Source organism: Ochotona curzoniae, unplaced genomic scaffold (assembly GCF_017591425.1).
Source record: "Ochotona curzoniae isolate NIBS_2020 unplaced genomic scaffold, NIBS_Ocur_1.0 scaffold_2453, whole genome shotgun sequence".
Classification (NCBI taxonomy): domain Eukaryota; kingdom Metazoa; phylum Chordata; class Mammalia; order Lagomorpha; family Ochotonidae; genus Ochotona; species Ochotona curzoniae.
This window is the reverse complement of record NW_024467094.1, coordinates 30590378-30607528: the sequence shown is the minus strand read 5'-3', so window position 1 is coordinate 30607528 and position 17151 is coordinate 30590378. Positions and strand designations below refer to the sequence as shown.

The 17151-nt window shown below is 55.4% G+C and overlaps 1 protein-coding gene across 5 annotated transcripts; it reads left to right on the top strand.

Annotated features, from left to right (window-relative positions):
- Positions 1 to 4655: 4655 nt before the first annotated feature.
- PGAP3 (post-GPI attachment to proteins phospholipase 3) lies at positions 4656 to 16819 on the top strand. 5 transcript variants are annotated; one of them, XM_041001206.1, is made up of 8 exons: positions 4664 to 4886; positions 6310 to 6407; positions 7163 to 7315; positions 13690 to 13752; positions 14234 to 14295; positions 14620 to 14756; positions 14970 to 15174; positions 15338 to 16819. In XM_041001206.1, exons 1-8 carry the CDS (start codon positions 4706 to 4708, stop codon positions 15399 to 15401), a joined length of 963 nt encoding a protein of 320 aa, XP_040857140.1. In that variant the 5' UTR covers positions 4664 to 4705; the 3' UTR covers positions 15402 to 16819. The 5 variants fall into 5 exon arrangements, with proteins under 5 accessions (XP_040857144.1, XP_040857143.1, XP_040857140.1 ...); XM_041001208.1 differs by lacking the exon at positions 7163 to 7315; XM_041001207.1 differs by lacking the exon at positions 13690 to 13752.
- The last annotated feature ends 332 nt before the right edge of the window (positions 16820 to 17151 follow it).

Here is a 17151-nt window from a genome sequence, read left to right as displayed (position 1 = left end):
TGACATCTTGTGCCAGAGAAGGCAGGTTCAATCGTGAATGCCAGTCCCTGACCAGCTTCCTGCTAATGCAGATCCAAGAAGGAAAAGGTACCGCTCTCGCGTGCCCTTGTCTGTCTTTTTCTTGCTGTCTCTTAAATAAATACATTTTTAGGGCTCAGCATGGTGGCTTAATGGCTAAAGTCCTCGCCTTGAATGTGTCAGTATCCCATATGGGTGCCGGTTCTAACCCCAGCAGCCCCACTTCCCATCCAGCTCCCTGCCTGTGGCCTGGAAAAGCTATGGAAGCCTTGCGACCCTGCACCCGCGTGGGAGACCTGGAAGAGCTCCTGGCTCCTTACTTCAGATTGGCTCAGCTTCAGCTGCTGTAGCTGCTTGGGAAGTGAATCATCAGACGAAAGATTTTCCTCTCTGTCTCTCCTCCTTTCTGTATATCTGACTTTCCAATAAAAATAAATAAATCTTTGAAGAATAAATAAATAAATAGTACATTTTTAAATATTAAATTTTAAAGGATTTGATGGCTAAGGAACCCTTATCCACACCCCAATTATTGTTCCCATAATATAGGTCAGCTTGCTGTGGAGCGCTCTAAACATTGCACTATCTGTCTTTATCTTCCCTGACCAGAGAACCATTTCCGACTCATCCTTTCCACACATCCCCAGCACACTAACACAAAAAAGACTGCCCACAGTAGTGTTTGGTGAGCTACACTGAAAGAATGAACTGATGACTTTGCAGGTTGTGGCTCACACAAAAGGCCCCAAACAAGTTCACAAGCAGATTAGGCTACAGGGGGACCCAACAGGAAAGTGGGGCTCCAGGGTGAAGAAGGGAGATGGGAAAGGCCACGTAACCGCCAGCAGGGGAAATCTGACATCCTGTCAAAAGACAAAAGCCATGAGGTGGGTATTCAGTGCAGTGGTTTAATTCACAACTTGGAACACCCACATTGTTCCAGAGTGTAATTCAAGCCCCAGCATTCTGTTGCTGTCAGACTACAGGTGATGGTGCCAGTACTTAAGTCCCTGCTACCAGCATGGGAAAGCCAGACCACATCCTGGGCTCCTGGCCTCAGCCTGACCCAGCCCCACGTGCTGTGGGCAGGCAGAGAGTAAACCAACTGATAGAAGATCGTTTGCCTGTCTCTGCCTTTCAAGTAAGAATGAAAACAAATAAATGAGAAACTTTTTAAAAGATAAAAGTTGTAAACTTAGTTATAGACTTAGCTGACCGGCAGTCACTGTTTATGAATCAGGCAGCCCTCATTCTAGAAACAGCATGAGAGCTCCTGGGAACACAGCAGTGTCCAAGGTGGGAGCAAGGAAGTCAAACTCCAGCCAAAAGGATGGTTGGCAAACCTAAGGTCACTTAGGCTACTGGTTAACATCAGGTTATTTTTTTCCTAAAGGTTAATGCAAAGAGAGAATTCCTTACTATCCTGACTGAGGTGTCCTGGAATCTTCTGTGTTGTTTTGATTTGTTGAAAGTTCCAGTTTATAGGGCAGATAGCATGAGTGACCCCCATTTGGGTTTAGTCTGTTCTGTTAGAACCTCATAAAAGAACTGAACCCCAACAATGGCCTCCCATAGTTTTGTGTAATAACCTCATGTCCCACAGGACTACAGAGAAGGGCACCCCAGGGTTGTTGTCTCCATCAGGTGTGTAGCCATGGGTAACCAAAGACCTGGCGAAATCGTCATTGTGAGAGCAAACCATATAAATTAATATTTTACTAAATGTGTGCAAATGCAGAAACATTTCAACTATTAGCAAATCTACCAGTTATTCATAAATTTTACATAATGTAAATTTTAAAAGGTGTTGTCATCTTTTTTTAAGATTTATTTTGTTTTATTGCAAAGTCAGATATTCAGAGAGGAGGAGAGACAGAGAGGAAGATCTTCCCTCTGATGATTCACTCCCCAAGTGACTGCACTGGCCAGTACTAAGCCGATCCAAAGCCAGGAGCCAGGAACTTCCTCCAGGTCTCCCACGTAGATGCAGGGTCCCAAGGCTTTGGGCCATCCTCGACTACTTTCCCAGGCCACAAGCAGGGAGGTGGATGGGAAGTGGAGCCGCCAGGATTAGAACCGGCACTCATATGGGATCCTGGTGCATTCAAGGCGAGGACTTTAGCCATTAGGCCACAGCGCCAGGACCCAATTTTGTCACTTAAAAAAAAAATTAAGACATTTTCTTTTCTTTTTTAAGCAACACATTTCCTTTTTTTTTTTTTTTTTAGGTCCAGTGCAGTAGCCTAGCAGCTAAAGTGCTCACCTTGCACATGCCAGGATCCCATATGGGCACCTGTTCTAATCCTGGCAACTCTGCTTGCCATCCAGTTCCCTGCCTGTGGCCTGGGAAAGCAGTTGAGGATGGCCCAAAGCTTTGGGACCCTGCACCCGCGTGGGAGACCTGGAAGAAACTCCTGGCTTCTGGCTTCAGATCGGTTCCTGCCATTGTGGAAGATCTTCCTCTCTATATATCTGTCTTTCCAATAATTAATAAATAATTAAAATTAAAAAATTTTTTTTAAAGATTTATTTTTATTATTTTCTCATTGGAAAGGCGGATATACAGAGAGGAGAGACAGAGAGGAAGATCTTCCGTCCGATGATTCACTCCCCAAGTGAGCGCAATGGTCGATGCTATGCCGATCCGAAGCCAGGAGCCTCTTCTGGGTCTCCCACGCGGATGCAGGGTCCCAAAGCCTTGGGCTCTGCTGCTTTCCCGGGCCACAGGCAGGGAGCTGGAAAGGAAGCGGGGCTGCCGGGATTAGAACCGGTGCCCATATGGGATCCCGGGCGTGCAAGGTGAGGACCTTAACCACTAGGCCACCGCGCCGGGCCCCAAAATAAAAAATTTTTAAAGATGTTATCTATTTCTATTTGAAAAAAATTACAGAGAGGAGACAGAGAGAGAGATCTTCCATCTACTGGCCATCCAAATGGCCACAAAGTGTGTGCAGGGACCTGAGGATTTATGCCACTCTTTGCTGCTTTTTCCAGGCCATAAGCAGGGAGCTGAATGGGAAGTAGAGTAGTGGGGTACTGGTGCTTGCAGGCAGAATATTAACACACTGCTCCAGCCCCTGTTGCCACATGTTCATATGTTTTCCATAGCATTTGCAGCATGAGGGCTTTCAAAATCACAATCGTCAAAGTTTTAAGTGTCCTACAGTTACCTAAGAGTTCTTTGAAAGGGAGAATCGTGACTTGGTCAGGGTTTCATTCTCTTTCATCCTTAATGTTTTCATCTTTGCATGGGATTCCTCCTAAAAAGATACAACCTAGAGGTACAGTAAGGGTAAAACTACAATTTAGAAAATGCATTGCTAAACAGTTGATCTATCAGATACAAAGCATTCTTTGCCCTGGACGGTTTCTGGTTGGCTCCTGGAAGGCTGGGCGGTTGCTTTGTTCTCGGCTTCGCAGGTCGGTATCAGTGGGTGGACAGCGAGGACAACTATTCAAGCAGAAGCTAACTGGAAGACATGCAATCCACAGAAAATGCAACGTGGTGGGGTGTCATCGACTTGTGTCTTACTTCACCTGGTGCTTCTGCTGAGAGCTCAGAAAACACTGAGTGGTTGAGAGAATAGATAGAATTGTTAACTTCTTACTCATTCCACCCCTCCAGGAGAAAAAGAGAAAGCTGACCAGGGACAAAGTGGAGAGAAAAGGCAACCCTGAGCTACAAGGCTTCAACCCTAACTTGAAATTTGAGTAGTTGGGTTCTTGGAGTTCTGAGGGGAGGGGAAGAGAGCATCTTACAACCAGGGTCTTCTTTGGAATATTCTGTCTGCTGTTTTCATTCTGGAACCGCAGTGGTGATCTGACAGCCCTGGATATGGCAACTGCCAAGTTCTTACGTTGGTCTGTGCGGTGTGTGTGTGTGTTTTAACTTAGCACCTACCCTGAACAGGCTTCTACCTAATGCTGGTGGTAGAGTGGTAAGCGGGAGTAAAAAAGCTGCCTGTCCACCCAGAGAAAACACCGTCCAGTGTTGCATCACGCCTAGTGTCAGCCATCGCCCTAGGGAGGTGGTGTTTATGCCGATCAGAAGAATAAACAAGAATGAGAGTGAGAGAGAGCTGAAGGGCTGCGGGAGCGAGGCCTTCGGGAGTGGGTCTCGGGAGTGAGGGCCAGTGGGGCAGGGCCCAGCTGGGCAGCGCTTGCGGGAGTCTAGATTTTATCTTAAGGATCACCGGAAGCCGGGAGAGGGTTTTCAATCAAATTTGAATGTTGACACTGAGGGACGGATTGGAGCAGGCGAAGTAGAGGCAAGGAGACACCTAGGCTGCTTTCGGTGATGGATGATGTCAACTAGGGTGCTGCCAGGAGAAAGTAACAGTAGGGGCGGGTCCAGCTACAGCTTAAAATCCTACAGAGCTGGCGACAAGACAACGGCCTCACTTCTCCTGAGAAGCTAGACGCTGGAGGGAAAGCCCAAACCAGAAGCCTCTAGTTTGTTTCCGAACCCACCAAGCGTCCACTGCCCTTAACTCCGTGGCCTCAAAACGCGGAAACGAACGCAGGCCAAAGGGGCAAGGAGGCGCCCGCAAAACGCCGGGAACTTTGATTCGGAGTGCGTGAACGTCGGAGGACACTAAAGCCAAGAACACAGGGACATCCGGCTACTCCGGAAGTGGCTTCCCACGCTCCTTAAGCTCCTCCCCCGGCGGCGAGCCAGCGGGCTAGCATGGCGGGGCGGGCGGCGGGGTTGATGCTGCTAGCTGGGGCTGCGGCGCTGGCGAGCGGCTCTCAGGGCGACCGCGAGCCGGTGTACCGCAAGTGCGTGCTCCGGTGCGAAGAGCGGAACTGCTCCGGGGGCGCGCTGAGGCACTTCCGCCTTCGCCAGCCAATCTACATGAGCCTAGCAGGTAAGCCCCGCCCCGCAGCCAGCCCCGCCCCTGTAGCATGCCCCGCCCCCTGCGGCAAGCCCCGCCCCACTGGCCTTGGGGCCGCCCCTTCCCCCAGTTCCTTGCATTCCCCCCCAATACTCGGTACAATCTTACAATCTCGGAACCCTGGTTTCCCCGGTTTCCCCACCAGGTCCCTTGTGAATGGAGTCTCAAGATGCTGAGGCCTTTCCCGGAAGCCTTCATTAGCTTTATTGATTTTTCATCAAATGGATCCTTTTAGGTACTTCCTGGGCATAAGGCCCCTGGATCCTAGAGAATCCATTGAACATGGACAGTAAGGGACCAGGACCCATCCTACGGGGCATTCAGCCGGGAGCAGGTATCAGCTGTCACCATGGCTCCTTGAGGTCGTTTCCCTTCAAGCCGGCGGTGACAGGATACGCAGACCTGTTCCAGGTGTCCTGCCCAGGGCCACACAGGCAGTGAGCAGTCAGGTGGGGTTCCTGGTACTTGTCTCTTTGGCTTGCCACCAGCTTTCCCAGCAGCGGGAACCAAGAGAGGGGAGGCCGTGATGGGCGCACATCCAGCAGCTTGCTTTACTCAGAGGAACAGAGTGAGAACAAGTCGTGGCAAATAAACACGCAGCAGCCATCCAGAGCCTCAGATGTCCTGGGGAGACGTTGGCCTTCATTTGCAATGGAGAGCAGTAAGAAAGGCAGCAAGGACCTGACAAGCAAGAGTAAATCCCGTATTTGGGATTCACTGATTCTTTTGCTGATTTATGGATCCATCTGTAGGAACCAGGTCTCCTACAGATGCCAAGAGCCCCATTATAGCTGAAAGGAAAAAATAGGACACTTCTCTCCTTGCCTGCTGTATGCCCTCAGTCCTAAGAGACATAGAAACAAACCCCTTCTCTGTTTCATCCTCTCTTGTGAATTCAAGTGGGAAATTCAAGTGGGGCATTTTTTTAAACTTTTAAAAAGTTAAGTATTTATTTTTAACATTTAGAAGGCAGAGTTAAAGGGAGAGGGAGAAGCAGAGTCTTCCATTTGCTGGTTCACTCCCACAGTGTCTGCAATGGCCAAGGCTGGGCTGGTTCAAAGCCAGAAGTCAGGAGCTTCTTCTGGGTCTCCTACATGGGTTCAGGGGCCCAAGCACTTGTGTCACTGTCTACTGCTTCTGCAGGTATATTAACAGGAGATGGGTGGGAAGTGGAACGGCTGGGACTTGAACCAGCACCCATGTAAGATGCTGGTGCCACAGGCTGATCAGAATGCTGCACTACAGCACTGGCCTGGGAAGTGGCCATTTTACAATGTCTTCTGGTCCCCGCCTCCCTGCAGCCCCTTTCGGCCTGCATTTGAGGTTGGGCCATGTATGCGTGCTGCCTGTGCCTCCCTGTGCTGGGAGCTCCCCCGGCCCTGCTTGTCTGTTTCAGGCTGGACCTGCTGGGACGACTGTAAGTACGAGTGCATGTGGGTCACCGTGGGCCTCTACCTGCAGGAAGGCCACAGAGTACCTCAGTTCCACGGCAAGGTGAGACGGAGGGGCGGGGCAGTGGGGCCAGTGGTTATGTGGTGGCAGAAAGGGGTCTCCCTGTTGGACTGCTCTGTCTAAACTCTCCGAGGAGTGCGGTGATGGGGTGTGGGGGCTGGGGCAGGTACCTGCTCCTCTCTGGATCTACTCACTGTCATAGAATATGATGGGACCAATGGATTCTGCTTCCTGATTCAGATGAATGGGGCCTGGGAAGGTGTTGGGGCCTCCTTCAGGAGTGATGCTGAACCTGTTAGGGTGGTCCAGGTACCTGCCTTTTGCAACTAGGGTGAATTCCCTGACCATCTACAGTATGTTGTACATGGCCAGGCGGCCAGGAGTACCCCCTCAGGGTGTCCATGGGACATGGTTTGCTGCTTCCTTTGGCACGGATATCATCCCATCCTACCCTGGAGTGTTGAGGATGCCCAGGAGTGTTCTATCCACTTTGCCACTGAGGGAGGCGGAGAGGAGGCCCCAGGCCCTGTCCTTTTTGCAGGGCAGGTAGGTGCCCTTTGACCTCGTGTCATCCCCAGCAGCCTGTCTGGCCTTGCAATGAGTGATGCACCTGCTGCCCGGGAATTGGGGCTCTAACCCTCAGCTGGGGACCCGGAGGAGCTCGTTGACCTCCAGAGGGGCTGAACCGAGGAGCATAGTACATATGTAACACATACATACATAGCACATCGGGAAGACTGGGCTGGGCCCAGCGCTGGAGCCTGCACCTCAGGCCCCTCTGTCTGCTTCCTTTCCAGTGGCCCTTCTCCCGGTTCCTGTTCTTCCAAGAGCCCGCCTCTGCCGTAGCTTCCTTCCTCAATGGCCTGGCCAGCCTGGTGATGCTCTGCCGCTACCGCACCTCTGTACCGGTGTCCTCCCCCATGTACTCCACCTGTGTGGCCTTCGCCTGGGTAGGTGTCCTGGAAGGTGCCTGTTGTGTGCCCTCATCTGGGAGGTTGGAACTGCCAGATGGCCCACAAATAACAAACAGGGCTTCTCCAGCCCTCCCTCGCCCACCCCTCCACTGACTGGCCCCCACCCAGCACTGCTCGACTTCCCAGTGTTAAAGTTGCAGTCATAGAGGGGCCGGGAAGACACCAGGAGAGGTGCTGCTGAATTAATCCTGCCTGGCTGACGGGGGTCTTGGCTCTGGAGAGAGGAAAGCATCATTGTTCTTGTCCTGAAGGAAGGAGCCACTGTGTAACTCAGGAGGGAAATGTGCACCCACACAAGGCGGTCTAATGGTAGGGAGCATGCTGGGACCCCCGTGGGGGGCCGTAGACCATTCTCCCTTCCAGCCTAGACCTGCGGGGAAGTAGCAGTCATGGCATTCTGATGGGAGCAAGGTATATTCCATCTGCGTGCCCAGGAAGGGCTGTGAGCCTCACGGTATGGCTGTGTCCAGGGCCTAGGATTGTGTGAGAAGCCCTTGCTGCAGCACAGGTGCGCGGAACGGTGACCTTGGGGTGGGGCAAGGGTGAGCAACTGCAGTTACATCTGCAGCTCAGAGCCATCCCCAGAAGTGCACCTCACTTTCACCTTCCTGCCTTCGAAGCAGCTGTTTTCTCCATACCTGCTGTGTGCCAGGGACTATGCTGGGTGCTGCAGATCAGCAAAGATGTAAAAACAGACCTGCAGCCTGTGCCACTAATCATGCAGTCACACAATCAAATGTAGAAGTGCAACTCTCAAAAGAAGGAGCTTCAGGGGTGATGTGGCATGGGGAATGAAACCATCCTGAGCCTGTCAGAGAGAGCCTGTCCCCAAGGAAGGGACCTCAGATGGAAAAGTAAACCTGAGCTCAGGAAAGCTGAGGAGCCTGGCTCCCAGGGTGGGCTTCTGACCAGTAGACAGGATGTACCCAGGCTGGAGGAGACCTGGAAGAAGGCCAGGAGGCTGTGGAAAGTCCAGCTGGGGAATGGGAAGGGAGGGCTGGTGGGCAGCACCCGGGGCAGCTGCTGCTTTAGACTGCAACTCTCCCAGTGTCAGGAGGCACCGAGGGGCTGTGATGTGGCCTGGGGTGCAAGTGCTTCTGTGAACAAAGGGGCTCACCAGGCAGGACTGCCTGCGGGGAGAATGGCTGCAGGAGCCTGGTGGTTCAGGAGTCAGCGCAGGCCTCCTAGCTAGATGCACAGGTGGCGAGGGTCTCAGGTCCCAGAGAGAGGCACATGGAAGTGACATTGGAACTCTTAACTAATGCTTTTGAACATACTGAACTTCCTACTGTATACCAGGTACCCTCCTAAGCGTTGTATAAATATTAACTTTGTTCATCCCATGTACTTATGAAGCAGATGTCATTATCTCCAGCATACAGAGGGCGTAACTAAGGTTGTTGTCCAAGGTCACAGAGTAGCACCTGCACCTGGAGCCCGCAGTCCTCCCATCCATGGGCTCTGTACATGCACCTGCAGGGATTTAGATGAGGACTGAGCCATCCAGGCTGAGCCCTGTGCATCTGCCTCTGAGTTGGGGTGTGCATGGAGAGGCCATGTGGGGAACCCATGTGGGGGCCTGGGGTGGAGAACACAGGGGCCAGACGGAGGAGGTAGCAGAACAGACAGGGGTTTGTGCAGAGACATCAGCAGGAAACGAGGTGATAGTGTGCTTGAGGGAGCCCGGGACAAGGCTGAACAGATGGAAGCTGAAGGAGACTTTTGCACCTGGTAGTCCTGAGGTCTGTGGTCACCAGGTAGTATAGTGTGCGGGAAGGGGCTGGGCCAAGCCCGAGGCTGGGACATGTGTGCGGGAAGGGGCTGTCAGGCCTGTGGCAGTAGTGACCCTACTAAATGCTTCCTTTCTTGCAGCCGCCATGCGATCTGCACTGCAGTGTGCTGAGTTACCTAATTTTCTCATTCATCCTCACACTTCCACCATGAGCTCCGAGCGAGGCTCAGACAGAGGAAGGTCCCTCCAAAGTGAATCCCTAACAGATCAGCAAGGGATGGAGACAGGGCTGGCCCCCAGGAACTTGGCTCTGGACCTCGAGCCCTTAGCCAGCTCTGTGTCCCCGGGTGCACATTCCACAAGCAGATATTAGAGGGAGTTTAGCACTTGTGGGCAGGTGTCGAGCCTGTTAGTCTAGGAGGCTAGAGGCAGGCAAGGGGGCTCAGTAGGGACCTCTGGAAATGGTGAGGCAGTGAGACCACCTCCCTTAGGTGGGGGAGTCTGTCAGGCAAGCCTGGGAGCAGGAGATTGGGACTTACAGGCAAAGACAGACGTGGAGGGAGGGGCTGGGACTCAGGCATCCCAGGTGAGGGGTACACCAGCAGTCACGTATGCAGCCGGGGCAGGCAACCTTGGAAAGGAAGGTCAGCCTGGCCTTGGGTGGCAGGTGCAAAAGGTGCAGAGAGGTAGAGCAGAGAGGGCTGAGTGCCAGGCTCGGGGGCCAGGTGGGGCTGGCACCAACACCCACTGTCACAGGCGGGGATGAGATAGAGCTACCACTTCCATGTCAGCCTCTTGCAAAGAGAGGAATCCAAGGTCTGGAACAAGGAGGCAGGAAGGGCCGGGAGTTGGAGGAACTGACACCTGTCTGCCTTCCTGTGGGCTTCTTCCAGGGAGCTGCTTGTCTGGGCACACAGCCTGCCTCACTAACCCCCGCCCCTGTCCCTGTCCCTGTGAGAGAGTCTGGCTCAGCTCTGCCCAGACTCGGAACACTGCTCAGGACCCCAGTGGAGATGGAGACTCCCAGCCTTTGCCTCTGCAACATGGCCAGAGACCAGTGGCCAGCAGCCAGCAGTCACGTCAGAACTTGGTTTTGGCATCTGCAACTGGGCCTTCCTTCCCAAGGGCTCACCCCTGCAGGTTGATGGGGAACCACAGGGGGTGCTGGGGTGCAGAGCTCTGGGACTCAGGACAGAGCCTCAGAGTCCACAGTCCCTTGATGAAGTGGTTTGAGCAGCAGGTCCCATGGTACACCTGCAGGAGGTTGGGGTCTTGGCTGCAGGGAGGGAGTAGAGGTGGACTGGCCGCGGGACTGTGGGACTACAGACTCCTGCTGGGCTCTGGAGGCCTCACCTGCTCCAGCTGACCTCCCGACAGATGCATCTCAGGCTTTCTGGGAAACAAGGGCACCCTGCCCCCCCACACCCCAAGCAGGGCTAATGAAACTTGGGCACCTGGAGACAAGTCTGACCTTCTGTTGAGGCCTGGGCCCCCTTCATCCAGAGGGAAAGGGTCCCAGGTGGAGGAGGGAGAGGAGGGACTCTGGGACAGTTGGTCAGGGGAAGGATTTTTCTTGCCTGCTTCTGTGAAGGAAACTGCAGGCAGAGCTATAGGTGGTTAGATTTCAGGAAGGACTTACTGATGGGCAAACAAGAGCAAGTAGAGTGGGCAATTGCAGGCAACCGGGGAGCACCTTCTGATGATGGGAGAAGCCTCCTTCTCTCAGGAGTGAGCCAGGTCAAGGTGGCCCTGCCCGGGGCAGGGATGGAGACACTGTGGCCCCTGGCAGGAGTGGGGTGGGGGGCAGCAGGCATCATATTTAACATTCTGCCTCCCCCATTTCTGAGACACCAGGCTATTTAAAGACCCACTTGTCCCCACTGCCATGGTGTCAATGACAGCCCCGAGCACTGGGGCTTAGCACTGGGGTCGAATTCCTGACAGATCTGGCGCTCTTGGCATCCAACCAGTTTCACGGCTGTGATATTTTTGTCTCAATTTTCCTATTTTCCAGGAGGCTGAAACAGCCTCCCCGTTCCTCCTGGCACCTCTCCCTGTCCTCAGCAGTCCCACCCTCTTGGGCACTGTGCCCCTGGCCACCACCCCCTTCTCTCCGTGTTTACACCAAATCCTTGGTGCCTGCCAGACCAGCCCAGTGCCCCAGCCAGTCACCCTGCTGTAGTCTGGGTGCTGTTCCACATTGGCATCTTGGGGCATTCACATCCGCCCGTCTCCTGTGCCTGGGCTCTTGCTGGAAGAACACTAGCTCAGGAACCAGACAGGGGCTCTGCCCAGAGCTAAGGCTTCTGCACTCTAGAATCCAGAGACCCTGGGTCCTGTGGTTTGACCTTGAACTTTGTGACCCTTGCAAAAAGGAAAACTCAGGGAGAGGTGAAACAAAGGTCAGCTTGCTGGGCACGATGCAGGAGATTGACATATATGGTTACCTGCCATGTACTTGGCAGTGAGAATGGCTGCCCCCACACATGGAGCTGCCCCGTCTCTGCGGGCAGCGGGCACCATCTCTGCTCTGCCTTGTTTGTTCAAGGTCACACAGCCAAGGCAGGACTTGAACTCAGGTCTGTCTGGTTGTGGAGACAATGGGCTTCGTGGCCCAGCCTTGTCCCTTGGCCAGCAGGGAGGGTGGGATGCAGACTGACTCTGTGGTTCCAGCTGGTGGAGAACCATAGGGACTCCATGCTGGTCTGTCCCCATGGTGGGCTGTGATGACACCTGTGCTCTACACTGCATCTGTATTGTTAGAGCCTGACCGCCACTGCAGTTGTTCCCATTTTACAGATGACTAAACTGAGGCATAGCAAAGCTAAATAAACATGCTTAAGGACCCACAGGAAGTATTAAGCTGGGATGTGAGCCCTAGCAGTCTGACCATAATAAGGCCTGCCTCCCAAGTCTGAGGCAGGGGTCTGAAGAGTAGCCCCTCATAGAGGGACACAGCCTGAGGGAGCAGGCATATATCAGGGGTGCAGAGTCCAGGCTCCAGGTGGGTCTCTGAAAGCACTAGGTACCCCGTGGTCCCTGTCTCATGATGCCACATCACTGGCTTCCTTGTAGCAACTGCCACTTAGCTCTGTCCTCTTGTCACCTCCCCCTTCCTGCTGTGGGTGACAAGAAGGACTGGCCAGCCGCCCATCCATGCTGCCTTCCCCTCCTCCCTCCCACACAGGCTCCAGGGCCACTGTCCTCCCTGGGGAAGGAGGCTCCTGTGCCATTGTCAGGGCCCCACCTTATCCTGGAACCTGCTCCCCGCCCCCTGCCCAGCCCGAGCCTCTCAGACTTTGAGGCAACTATGTCCAGGGATTCCCTGGTGAAGCCCTCCTCCCAGCCTTCAGGTGGTGCCTGTGTGACTGTCCCTGGGGAAGGGGCAGTGGCAGGGAAAAGGGACAGGATAGCTGTCCCCAAAGGAGGAGGGCACCTGACTTCAGATAAGCCCTAAAGGGTCACTGGGGTTGGGTGCTGGCCTGTCCCAGGCAAGCTTGGCTGAGAAGGGCAAGGCCTTAGCTTAGGTCAAGAGGAGCAACCACAGCAGGGCTCGGCCTGGGCCGGACAGGCCCCACCAAGCAGCCTTAAGCCTTCCAGGGCCTGGCAGCATGAAAATGCCCGTTGGGCTTTGTACCCAGGCCCTGCCCACTGCCACCCCTTGCTTTGCTCAATTCCCCAGGCCTGCCCTCTGACCCCCTGCTGCAAGACCTGATCCAAGTTGCACCTGGCACTGCCCTCTTCCCTGCCTGGCATTGTCCCTGCCCAGCTGGGTCTAAATGAGCAGCAGCTCCTGGCTTTCGCATCCCGCATCAGACCTGCCTACCCTGGCATGTCCCTGCCTGTGCCTAGGGACCTCAAGGCCTGGCTCTGCCCAGGCCTCTTGGTCTTCATAAATTCTGCAACCTTTCCTCCCATCCCACCTTTGTCTCAGTAGTCCCCTCCTCCCTAAAAAAGTGCCAGCACCAACGCCCACAAAGGCCTGGGGCTCGTTGGCAAGGTGTTTTGGCATCTCTCCATGTAGTTGCTTCCTGGGGAGAAGACTGTAGGTGCTGCCCTGGACCCTTGCCCACCACAGCCCCCTCCAGGGGCTCGGAGCAGCAGCCACTGGCCTGGCGGGTTGGGCAGGCCCAGCCAGGAGGGACAGACTCCTCCATAGGGCCTTGGCCCAATGGGATCTGCTTGCTTGCTGGAGACACACCCCAAGCTGGCCCAAGCCCCTCAACCGCACCCACCGCCTTCCCACCCGCCCCCAGAAGCTGAGGTCACCAGCTCCCCTGGGCTGGGCGGGGCTGTCATCACCTGGTGGTTGGGGAAGGAGGTGTGGCCCCTGAGGGCTGTTGTCTTAGCGATTGAGTAACCAGGGAACCTGGATCTGCCAGAACTGGTTCCCAGGCTTGGCCAGACTCTGTGTAGCAGTCTCCCCCACTCCCCTCTTTGGCGGAGTGAGGCAGTTTGGGGTGGCAGGAAGTGGGTGGGGTCAGGGGAGCCATCCTCATCCCCACAGAGACCCCCTTCCCTATGAGGAGGTGATGTGAGCCCCTGGAGGGGTGGAGGGAGGCTGGGGGGCGGTCTACCCTATTGCTGGCCAGCCCTCTCACGAACCCCTCCCCCTCAGGTGTCCCTCAATGCTTGGTTCTGGTCCACAGTGTTCCACACCCGGGATACCGACCTTACTGAGGTGAGTCCCTCACCGGCTGCCCCCTCCCAGCTGGGACCTGTCCCCCAGGAGCCCAGGAGTCATGGGCAAAGCAGGCCTGGGCCCTGTGCCTTGTAAGGCAGCATCCGGAGCTCCGCCTGCTGAGCCTGCTGAGTTTTGCTTAGGCTGCCCGCCTCTTCCACGCCCAGTCCCACTGGCCCATTAGGGGTGCATCATGAGTCACTAGCTATTCAAGTTCCTGTCCCCCATGTGCCACCAAAGCCTGGCTGCCTGGTATATTTGTAAAAGTCCTGCTGTGTGAACACTGGGCCAGTCTGTTCCATTCACCAGTGAAGCTAAAATAGGCAGAAGGGGCAGGAGACATGGTGCCCATTGCCCACTGACTGCAGGCCCAGGACTCCCACCCTGCCCACACTGGGTCCTCTCCGGGCTCTGCCCCCCAAAGAGGCCTTGTCCATCTGCTGCACTCACACGGACCCCTCCCGGCTCTCCCCCTCCTCAGAAAATGGACTACTTCTGCGCCTCCACCGTCATCCTGCACTCCATCTACCTGTGCTGTGTCAGGTGCGCCCACTCAGGGATGGGAAGGGCTCAGCTGGTCTCCTGCCACCCGTGGGCCTCCCCGACACACACACACACAGACACGCGCACACACACACACACACACACACATGCGCGTGCCCTGTGAGTTGTCCTGGATGGAGACCCTGGCGGGGGAGGTCCCTGGTTGCTAACATGGAGCTATAGCACTTGGCCCCAGGTCCCCCAGGGTGACAGGAGGCTGCGCAGCTGATCTGTTTGGGTGGCAGAGCAGCTTCTGAGAACACTGCTCTGGGGACACCTCCCCAAACCCACGGCACCGTCTGAGTAACCTTGGTGGTGGGGCAGGACTGTGGGCTTGCAACACCCGGCTGTAGCTGCTGCTTTTCGAGTCGTCTTGCTACTGCTGCTGACTGCACACGTCTCCTACCTGAGCCTTGTCCACTTTGATTATGGCTACAACCTAGCGGCCAACGTGGCTATTGGTAAGGCAGGACAGAGGTGCTGGCTGGGGTAGGCGCCCTTCCCAGAGAGGGACGGTCTAGAGAGCCCGTGGGGGTGGAGGCAGGGGAAGGAAGGTCCTGAAGTGTCTTGAGTATGACCTGGGGTCATGGAGCATGGGCTGAGGTGGCCCTGGGTGCATGGAGCGTAATGGGGGGCCCAGGGAGTGAACCTCCTCCTATCCCCCCCTCACTCAGGCCTGGTGAACTTGGTGTGGTGGTTGGCCTGGTGCCTGCGGAACCAGCGGCAGCTACCTCATGTGCGCAAGTGTGTGGGGGTGGTCTTGCTGCTCCAGGGGCTGTCCCTGCTGGAGCTGCTCGACTTCCCACCCCTCTTCTGGGTCTTGGATGCTCATGCCATCTGGCACATCAGCACCATACCCGTCCACATCCTCTTTTTCAGGTGAGTGACCAGTGCCCGTCTTCATCACGCCATTCCTTCCCCATCCCTTTGGTGAGGGAGGTGGGGGTAGACTGGGTCTCCCACCTTGGTGGAAGGTCCCATCTGTCCCCAAGGGGGCTTTCAGAGCGGGGAGCCTTAGGGGGTTCCCCCTTTGCCCCCACAGCTTTCTGAAAGACGACAGCTTGTACCTGCTGCAGGAATCTGAGGCCAAGTTCAAGCTGGACTGAAGCCATGGGGAGCCAGTCTACCCTGTGGGTAGCCCTGCACCCTTCCTGCTGACCTCCTCCCCTCAACCCCAGAAATTATTGACATTTTTCTTTTAGCATCTTGAACTTGGACATGAGGGTGGTGGGCTCAGAATCATGTAGTTGCGCATTCCCTGCAGGCCTCCTAGGGTCTCATGCTAGAGATGGCGCTGCCCATTTGGTTCCTGGAGCTGGGCAGCAGAGAGAATGGGACTGAGGGCTTTCCTGACTCCACCGGGAGACAGACCACCAGTGGGTCCCGCCCCCAGACGCCCTTAAGGGCTGGGTCCCAGAACCCTCTATAGAGCTGGGAAACCAGTGGCCCCAGCCTTAGAAGGTGCAGATAGGGTGGGCCCCTTCTATTGCCCAGCTCTTCTTTAGGTCACCACTAGGTGGCACCAGATACTTGCTCTTTGGCTTGGGAACTCAAGTTCCCAAGGGACCTTGGGACCTTGAGGAACTGAGCTGCGGGGACTAGGATGGGAGTGGGTTTTGTCCTGTGGCCTCGGTTGGAGCTCCAGGAAGCCTCACCCTACTCCCCCTCGGGACCAGGACCCGGGAGAGCCCAGGCCGAGAATTCTGCACTGCTCTTCCTGGTGGGGAGGCCTCCTTAGTGCAGAGGAATATGGACCAGGCCAAGCTCAAGGGGGACTGGGCTGGGGACCTAGGCCTGGGTGTGTGGTGTGTGGTGTGTGGAGTGTGTGTGTTCAGGGGTAGGTGGGTTAGAAAGGTATGTCTGGAATGTACCACACTGGGGGTGGAGGCAGGGAGTGATGGACTGGGATGGGAGGAATCAAGGACCTATTGCAGTCACTAAGCACCAGCTTTGCCTGAGGCCCAGCCAGGCAGGCAGAACATCTCAGTGGTGAGGGTAGGGCTGAGGTCCAGGCTGTGTGTGTGTGTGTGTGTGTGTGTACCTTCACCACCCCCTCCCAACCTCACAGGGTGCAGGAAAACTGGAGCACCAGTTTGTCTCCTCCCAGTGCCCTGTGCCAGGTCCCCACCATACCTTGCTCCTTGGGAAGGGCCTGAGGCAGCCTGAAGGAGAAGGGGAGAAAGCCTGTGGCTGGGTGAACCCAGGACGTCTGTGAGGCAGGCGGGGTACACTGTGTCCTGGCAAAGGTGACCCCCTGGTGGTTGCCAGTGGCAGCTCTGGCACATTCCTGCCCTCCCCCTTGCCCCCCGCAAGAATGGAATGTGGAGCTCCGGAAACTTTCCTGAAGGCCATGTCTGTGCCTAACACAGAGAGACGGGGTTTTGCCCTGTCCCTGCCCCCCTGCCCTGTCTCTCCTTGTGGCAGTGCAGGGAGGGGGGTATGCCAGGACTCCAACCTCAGGGACTCAGGCAACCTTTGCTGGGTTCTTTTGATACTGGACACTATTTTAAGGTAGAAAGGTGGCCAGGGATGTCCTTAATAAACCAGTTCTCCATCTTACACGCTCTTGTTCAGCTTGTTAGTATGAGTGCCGTAGGTTGGACGGAGGAGGAGCTAGGGGACCCAGAGCTGGCTGGAGGTGGGGTCTCTGCCTAGAGACGTGGGGGTGGGGAAGGCAAGGCCGGGGTGGAGCTGGGCAGAGATCAGGTCCAGCTAGGGGTTTCTGGGGAGGGAACTTGCAGCACTTGGTGTCTCACCCCTTCCCTGGGCCCGGTGGTGCAAATCCACGTTAGTCTCCTAACCCTCCCCCGACTTGGAGTCCAAGTCAGGCCTGTTCAGCAACGCTTTAACTCTGCT